The 9427-nt window shown below is 37.3% G+C and overlaps 1 protein-coding gene across 1 annotated transcript; it reads right to left on the reverse strand.

Moving 5' to 3' along the window:
* Window positions 1-2578: 2578 nt before the first annotated feature.
* Window positions 2579-4614, reverse strand: LOC108738666. The gene is made up of 3 exons (XM_025975161.1): window positions 4525-4614; window positions 2860-2938; window positions 2579-2799 (listed from the first exon to the last, which is right to left on the reverse strand). The coding sequence occupies exons 1-3, from the start codon at window positions 4612-4614 to the stop codon at window positions 2579-2581; spliced, it is 390 nt and encodes a 129-aa protein (XP_025830946.1).
* Window positions 4615-9427: the final 4813 nt, after the last annotated feature.

The raw sequence follows: 9427 nt of genomic DNA on the forward strand, positions 1-9427 counted from the left end.
GACCTCCTTAAGTGTTTCTAATAATTCTTTCTCAATTTTTGTGGACATAAAATAAACAAAACTGTAATAATTTCTTAAAGACTAGGAAAGGGAAACAAGGAACGGTCCGTTTTACTCCCTCTGGTAAGCGATCTCGTCCCAAAGATGAACAACAATTGTTTCCTTTGTTCTGATGATCCGTAGAAAATAAGATGAGAATTCCTTACTTGCTTTTTCTTTCCTTTCGTTGAATCCAGAATCTCGGGGTTGAAACCACCTGGAGTTCACACAGTTTCCAACGTAGAAAGTTGTAGGAACCGTAGAGGAACTTCTTCTGGATCCTGTTCGCAGAGCCAGTTAAAGAATCGTGAACCACAATCGTATTTTTAAAAAGTAAAACACTAGGTTGCACTGATTTGTTTTGCTCGGAAAGGAATAGAGCATAATAACAGTATAAGAATTCAACTTTAAAAAACAATAACATTCAATATTTATACTATTTTAAGTAATTAAGGTTTTGACGTTATGAATCGACGTCATACTGCTGATTCGTTCCGAAATATACTGGCCAGTGCGTTGACGTCATAAATTGACGCCATATTGAGAATAGTGTTTGTGCTCATTTACAACAATTTAGCTCCGAAAGTTATTAAAGTTTTTATAACATAAAATTTTTATTTTCATCTATTTATTAAAATGGAGATACCAGTAGTAGTAACAATATGTCGTGTTGTTGTTGAAACACAGTTTGACTCATCTGATAGTGATTCTGATGATGATGAGATGTTGCTTGCTTTTTGTTGTAATAATGAAAGAGAAGAAGAAATTCCGAAAATTCAGAATTACATTGCCTATACTGTTCTGCGTATGTCAAATAAGACATTTAAGAGTCATTTTAGGTAATTTGTTATATTGTTGTTAAATATATGTTATTATATATTTTTTCGAATGTTAATATCATTTATTTGAGAGTTGAAAGAAGCACGGCAGATTATTTGATGGATTTACTGGGATTAGATTTATCTACAGTGCCTGGCAGCGTTGGTAGATGTCCTACTCCTATTTACACACAAATTCTGATGGGTCATTGGATGATGGCCACACCAGATTCTTATAGGTAAACAAAAACCCTAATTTATTTTATAAAATATATTATATATACAAAAATTTTGATTTTTCGCACTTACACATCTGTTTGCGAGCGTTTTAATATTGGTAAGTAAACTGGTTGGAGAATCGTCTGGAGATTTATAGGAGCCTTATATAAGTATTTGCCAACCTTCATCAAGTGGCCTAATAATCAAGAAGCTTTGGTAACTTTAACCTATGTGAAAACAAGGTTCGGATTTCCTGGAGTAATAGGAGCAGTTGATGGAACCCATGTAGCTATTGCGGCACCACATGTGAATACACACAATTATATTAACAGGAAAGAAAGGCATTCTATACAGACTCAAGTAATTATCAACGAATTTTTAATCAGTTTTCATGTGGCTGCACATAAGCAATAATGTGTTAACCCACAAAAAATCACATCTCAAGATTTTCTTATACAGTAACTCATATAAGAATTACATTTTTTTAGGTTGTCTGCGACCACACTTTAAAATTTACACATGTTTATGCTGGCAAAGTAGGATCTGTTCACGATTCAAGAGTTTTTCGACTTTCGGGATTACAGGATCTGTGTATTCCTGCTAGTTTTCCTCAAGACAGTCATTTGCTAGGAGATCAAGCGTATATATTGCAAGTTTGACAGTTTGACCTTACTTAGGAATTATTCGTTATGATGACTATCCTAGACTACGTAGATTAATATTCTACTATATAGTTAGGCTTTTGTCCGTAATTCTGGAAAAAGTTGTCGGAGGTATTTTGTCTGGGTTGAAATGTATTTCTAGTACTAATGGACATTGGGGTAGGTTCGTTGAAAGATTCTTGTTGATAAGGTTTAAAAACGTTGGTGTTATTACTTCCAAAAACTTGTTTATTTGTAGGATAATTTTGTTTAACGGGTACAGGTTTAGGCATTTGGATCGGACCTGTTGGGAAATTGGTTTTTTGTGGAGTATTAAATGTAGGGAAATTGATTTGTTGTTGGGGATAATGCATTTGGAAAGGTTGTATTTGTCGTTTAATTTGTGGCTGGGTAAATAATTGTCTGGGTTTTTGTTCTTTTGATCTCATGAAATTTAAGAAATGGGTTTGTTGTTCTTGGTCATCATAATTACGACAGGCTAGTATGCAACTATCTAAATCTACGGGTAAAATGTATTTTAAATGGGTGTGGTAAGGTTCTNATCAACTTATTTCTTCTTAGAAAAAAATAATCATATATTATTAGAACTTAGTTTTATCTAGATCTAATTAGATCTGATCTGGGTAGCCTGCACAGGTCTGATCATACTGCATAATTAAATTAAACCAGATTTGTGCCAATCTAATTAGATCTGTGCAGATTACCCAGTCAGATATAATTAGATCCGAACAAGACTAAGATCTAATTAGATCTGCTTATTTTTTAAGTATTCATTAACTTTGGTAATTTCAAAACTTCTTAAAATTACAATGAAAAAAGTGATTCCTCGAATCATAACGCCTAACTATCACGGTCTAGTTTGGCCTTATTCCCAGCAGCAATTATAGAGAAGCTTTGTGCCATTGACTCCATGCAGTCATTAAACCGATCCAACCTCGTCATCTTCTCCTTATGTTTTAAAACATCAGACTGTTGCTTGACATGTCTGTCCACTTTTATTTCTTCCAGCAATGTTTGTAGAGGTTTAGCTTGCTTGGGTTGTGGTTCCGAGACCTGAACATCTATTTCAGTGAAAAGATAATTAAATTGATTTCCAACTTGAAATGTACAAAACAAATTACCTAAATTCGTTGGAACAGCACTTTCGGCAACAGATAGCGGTTTCACCCAGTTCTCTTTCTGAAATAGTTCATGTAAAACCTGTCGAAAAACAACGTAGTTGTATCATCGAATTAATAAAATAAGGTTAGAGACGGTGTTTTGATTATATACCTCGAAATAAGTCCAAGTAATGGATGCTCCACCGGATTTATTTTTTAAATCGAGCTTTTCTCGATAAATTCTTTTTAAGCTATTTATTTTTGATGAACATTTTGAAAAAGGCACAGTTTTACCTTTTTTCTCTAATGAAATAGAATTAAAAGTGGAGACACATCTCTGCAGAGCAGCAGAAACATCTGGTTTTTGTACCAGTAGATGAATATCTTCCTTCCGGTAGCAGTCAATCAAAAGAAAGGTTTCGTCTTCTTTCCAGTTAGATGCGGTAGTTGAAATTAGTACAATTAAGTTATAAAATAGCTACAGAAACCTAATTCTAATCTAATCTAAATTATATTAAAAACTATGATTCAGTAGTGATTAGATTATGAACATTGATATTTCATTAAAAACAATAGTAATTTACTCACATTCTTAATCATTTTGGTGGCTGGCTGGTACATATTCATCATTACATCAATGCAATTATCTTCACTTGTATATCTTCCATTCTAACAGCACAACCTGTTCATAATAATAATAATAAGTAATCAATAAATTCATTTTTTAATTAATGTAAATATGTTGTAAATAGTAATAATACATTTAGTCACATATTGTGTACAGTAATTAATGTAAATATCATCAATAATTGTAACATATATTTTGTAATAATTTACCTGCTTTTAAGAATTCTACTAGTAAAATTCCACCGTAATCTGGGTCTGTAAAATATTAAAATATTAATGTTAATTAAACGAACTCAAACTTTATTTAATAATAATAATAATATAAAGGTATAGAGCTACAAAACAGTAGATATACTAATTCAATCGGACGATGCGTACTCGGTCCGAAAGAATCTAACAGAGTACCCAGATTCGGGAGCTTTTATAGTAGGTCAGGGTTGCGATAAGAGTAGACATTGTGTACAATCGATAGATATTTAGTGTCTTTTGTACACTATTTAAACAATTAACCAAAATTTAAGTGCCAACAACAAATTAAACAACAAAACAAACAGATGCTAAAAATAAAACACAACAGCCAAAACACACAAAGAAATAACAACAATAATAATAATAACAACAATAACAATGATAACAATGACAATTTACAACAGGAAAAAAGACTTACTAGACTGTCGAATGTAGAGAGCACAGATGAATTAAAATTAATAGGGATGTTAGGAGTATTTATAGTAGGAAAATGTTAGTAAAAAGAGATAGAATACTCAAGATAGACAAAGACTGGCAATACAGGTTGAAGCCAGCTATTAGTAAGAGGTGCATGCAGAAACGGTTGAAGTTAGATTTCTAGGTAAAGGTGATTAGGGACAATAGAATAGAAATAGAAAGAAAAAAAAGGCATGCAAAAGATCAGAAGTCGAACTCTACATAGATGAAATAAATATAAAAAATATATATATACAAANATGTACAAAATATTTACACAAAAAAAAAACAATACGAGTTCTTTTAGTCACAGTACCTCCCTGCTAGTAACAGAGCGTTACGGTTACGGGAAACCTGCCTGTAAGCGATCCGGGAAACGAACTCATCTTCCAGCCCTAGTTGTTTGGTTATGGTCGGCTCGCTGGAGGGCAGCTGTGGTGGCATTTCAACGCTTGCAGGGATGTCTTCGTTTATTGTGGCCGGTGGTTCTGCAATGACGTAGGCCGGTTTAAGACGATCGACTGAACCGTTACGTCACGGCCTTTGACGTTGACGACGAAGGTTTTTTCCGCACGTTGAACAACAGGATAAGGACCTTCGTAGGGTTGCTGTAGAGATTCCTTCGGGCCACCGCGGCGAATAAAAACCTGATTTGTCGTACCAAGGTCTTTAAAGATAAATGTTTTTTTATCCTCATGGCGTCGTTCTCGGGCGGTCGTAATTGTTGTCGTGTTGTACGTAGTTCCTTGACGTATTCTGAGGCGTCCTCGTGGGTATTAAAATCGGGATGTGATCCTAAAAATTCGTCAGGAAGTCGTCACGTCTCTCCGTACAGTAGCTCTGCTGTGGTGGCTTGCAAGTCCTCTTTCCAGGCAGAACGGATCTCTAGTAGTACGGTCGGCAGTTCTCGTCCAGGAATTGGTCTGGTGACACATTATGGCTGCTTTTAGCTGGCTGTGGAGCCGTTCTACCATGCGCTTGTATTTTCGCTGCCTTCGGGACGAACCTTCGATATAAATTTACCATGCCAAGAAATTGACGAAGTTTCTTGACAGTCTGCGGGAGCGGAAAGGATCTAATTGCATCCACATTTTCGGGCAACGGGTGTGTACCGGTTCCGGAAACACGGTAGCCAAGAGATTTGACTTCCGGTTCACCAAATACGCACTTGGATGGATTGATGACTACTCCATATTTTTGTAGCCTACCGAATAAAGTCCGCAGATGGTCCAGATGTTCTTCCAATGACACAGAAGCAACTAGAATATCGTCTACGTAGGCATAGCAAAATTCCAGGCCTTGCAAAACTTCATCAATAAAGCGCTGGAAGGTTTGCGCAGACCGAAGCTCATGTGTGTAAATTCGAAGAGGCCAAAGGGTGTCGTTATGGCTGTTTTAGGAACATCCCCTTCAGCAACTGGGATCTGGTTGACCGCACGTACCAAGTCTATAGTTGAGAATATCGTCTTTCCGCTGAGCGTCTGCGAAAAGTCCTGAATGTGCTTGACCGGATATCGACCAGGGCACGTCCTGGCGTTGAGGGCACGATAATCGCCACACGGTCTCCATTCGTCGCCTGTTTAAGGAACTATGTGCAGCGGTGATGACCAGGGACTCTTGGCCTCGAATTCCTTTTTCGCAGCACGTAACTTGTCGGGAGCGAGTCGTCGTGGTCGTTGCGCTACAGGTGGTCCGGGAGTGGTGATAATATGATGCTTCGTGAAATGGTTCGTAAACAAAGGAGTGCCTCCTGGTCGGGTTGTCCCCGGAAATTGTTGTAGCAGGTCGTGGAATAATGACGAACCAGAAACAGTCTTTATGGACGGTGACTCGCACTCAATTACCTTCCCCTGGGAGTTAAGATGGGTGATTGAGTCCAGGAGACGTTTGTTCTTCATGTCCACCAGTAAACCAAAGTGCAACAAAAAGTCGGCGCCGATGATTGGCTTCGAAACGTCAGCCACGACAAATCGCCACGTGAACTGTCGTCGAAGTCCGAGATCGAGGGTTAACGTGAGTGTCCCATATGTTGCGATGATGGTACCGTTGGCAGCGGAAAGTTCGTAATTGGATTTTTCCCGTGGTTCCGGAAGTTCCGAGCGCGGGAACACACAGAGGTCGACACCAGTGTCGGTAAAGAAACGTATCTTCGTAGACCCATCGGTAATGAATAATCAGCGTGATAGTATAGGGCTGCTGTCGTCGGACGCCATCAACGACTGCCCACGTCGTTTCCCTGAGTGTTGGCTTCGAATTTGCATGGTTTGGTACATTTCCTTGCATCAGTGCTGAAGCGAAGATGGTACCAGCAAATGTCCTTATTCTCCCTTGGTCGTGAATGCGAACGCTAGCGTGATCTCGGCCGGAAACGCCAAGGCTGGTGTGGCGGTTCACGACTGATTTTTAGGGAAGCTAATTCTTGTAGCGCTGTGGTTAGAGCATTTTCTAAAAAAACTAACCTACTGTTTACTGCTGCATTTGTAGTGGAAGTCTCAGCCACGTTGTTGAATTGTCCATAAGCTTCTATTATGGTCTCGGCGATCTCTGCTCTCTTTTTCAGTGGTAAATCTTTGTGTGCAGCTAATAAGGCCTGGATATGTTTGAGAAGGCTTATTACCCAGAGGGTCTGCAAATCTTCTTCGGGGAAATGACGGCCTGCAAGGTTGCGCAAATGACGTAGGAACTGCGTCGGTTTGTGATCGCCAAGTGGTTCATTTTCCAGTAGCCGTCTTGTATTTTGCTCCTGTGATGCACCCATATGTTTAATCAGTTCACTTTTTAACAGAAGGTAGGTCCATTAGCTGCGCGGTTTCACAATAATGTCGCGAACTTCGAGGGCGTATTTTTGATCTAAACCACTTAACGCGTACCCGAACTTGGTGTTGTCCTGCACAATTCCCGCAGCATCGAAACTGCCTTCCAATATGGAAAACCATAGTTCTGGATCCGACAGGATGAAGGCTGGCACTTTACCGAAACGCGATCGATCGATGTAGCAGCGCTGTTTTCGGTGGTCATAGTTCTGTTTATATTAGTTCAATTTGGCACAAACTTGTTAACTGCACGAATTTCGGGGTCACCACTTTAGTGACTTTTGTACAATTATTAATTTAAGTGCCAACAACAAATTAAACAACAAAACAAACAGATGCTAAAAATAAAACACAACAGCCAAAACACACAAAGAAATAACAACATTAATAATAATAAAAATAACAATTTACAACAGGAAAAGAGACTTACTAGACTGTCGAATGTAGAGAGCACAGGTGAATTAAAATTAATAGGGATGTTAGGAGTATTTATAGTAGGAAAATGTTAGTAAAAAGAGATAGAATACTCAAGATAGACAAAGACTGGCAATACGGGTTGAAGACACGAGCTTACAGAAATACGTAGAATTGAAGAGGTTGAACAATATAGAATTTTAGGTAAGGTAATTAAAGGAAAAGCCAGCTATTAGTAGAGGTGCATGCAGAAACGGTTGAAGTTAGATTTCTAGGTATAGGTGATTAGGGACAATAGAATAGAAACAGAAAGAAAATAAAGACATGCAAAAGATCAGAAGTTGAACTCTACATTGAAGAAATAAATTTAGAAAAAATATATATACAAAATATTTACACAAAAAAAAAACAATACGAGTTCTTTTCGCCACAGATATAACAATTTCCTCTCCTGTTAGTTAATTTTTATACATGTACAATTAAAATTTATAAAAATCAGAAAAACAATATGGATAAAACAGCAAATATTATAAAGAATCAGTTTTATTTCGTAAAGGTGATAACTCTACATGGTCTTGATCTTCTATTTCATTATTGGAAAAATTGTCTGTTTTCTTTCGATTTTTAATTTTTGACTCGCAACAAATGGTTATTGTTTGATTCACCAACGCAACAGGTCTTAACGTGTTCACTAATCGCACGCACATTGAACAACACAAGTAACAACAACAACAACTTAACAAAATTGTAGCACAGAAACTGAGGGCGTATTTCCAGAAGTTTCTCTTCATGTGTTTCAAAGGTGTATTGTATAGTTCTTCTGTTCTATCCTTGAATTCTTGAAGTTCATCTCTGAGTGCATTGGTATCTCCGAAATGAAATTGTGAAATTTTAATTGATTCTAGTTGAAGTTCTTTTAATTTTTCTACATCATGATTACAGCAGACTACATGTATGGGTGATAAATCACTTTTGAGGGTAGTATTTTTTGTGTTATTATTTTGGGCCCGAATTGTAGTACCGGCCTCCAAGTAAACGGAACAACCAGGTGTCATCGATAAAAGACACGAAGCTGTTACAGTTGAGCTTTCAATTGCTTGGCCAGGACACTTTGAAAGGATGTATGTCTCTGATGTAACAATGAGAAGCCAATTGTTGTCCGATATTCCAATAGGGTGATTACCCTCCATTTTCAAGGTGTGAATATGGCAACCATGGTTATCTTCTCTTGAGACCAAATTTATTTCACAGTCCTTGGTGTTAATTGGTGTTTGAGGTATATTAGCGCACAAGGTTATTTCAGCAAGTTGTTTACATTTAGAAGAAACATCGTTGATCCTGAAATATTTGACCCCATTTTCAGCCAAGTAATTCGCTTCCAGTTGAACAATGTGGTGCAATCCATGGGCGTTCTCATTTTCGACCGGGTAATTAAACAGTCAGTGTAAGGTGTATAGAGAACTTTCATAAAGTGGCAGATTTAGACTTAGGATCAAAAGATTTTTGTTAAATTTAAACGTAACAAATAAAAACAAAGTCCTACATCATGTCACAATTCAACCAAGATGTGAACAGANAGTGATCCAAGGAAACCACAGAAAAACTTGGACCAAGGCAGACGGACCCGGAATCGAACCGGGGTCCTCCCGAATGCTAAGCAATGGGCTAGACCTCTAGGCCATGCCGCTTGGTTTAAAATTAATAGGGATGTTAGGAGTATTTATAGTAGGAAAATGTTAGTAAAAAGAGATAGAATACTCAAGATAGACAAAGACTGGCAATACGGGTTGAAGACACGAGCTTACAGAAATACGTAGAATTGAAGAGGTTGAACAATATAGAATTTTAGGTAAGGTAATTAAAGGAAAAGCCAGCTATTAGTAGAGGTGCATGCAGAAACGGTTGAAGTTAGATTTCTAAGTAATGGTGATTAGGGACAATAGAATAGAAATAGAAAGAAAATAAAGACATGCAAAAGATCAGAAGTTGAACTCTACATTGAAGAAATAAATTTAGAAAAAATATATATA

Source organism: Agrilus planipennis, unplaced genomic scaffold (genome assembly GCF_000699045.2).
Source record: "Agrilus planipennis isolate EAB-ADULT unplaced genomic scaffold, Apla_2.0 scaffold202, whole genome shotgun sequence".
NCBI classification, from domain to species: Eukaryota; Metazoa; Arthropoda; class Insecta; order Coleoptera; family Buprestidae; genus Agrilus; species Agrilus planipennis.

Coding starts and splice junctions, on each gene's coding strand:
- LOC108738666 (XM_025975161.1), bottom strand. CDS start 4,614: ATGCCACCACAGCTGCCCTCCAGCGAGCCGACCATAACCAAACAACTA. Junction 2,939..4,524: donor CCCGGATCGCTTACAGGCAG/GTTTCCCGTAAC, acceptor GTTTTTCGACAG/GTTTTACATGAACTATTTCA. Junction 2,800..2,859: donor TGCTGTTCCAACGAATTTAG/GTAATTTGTTTT, acceptor TCACTGAAATAG/ATGTTCAGGTCTCGGAACCA.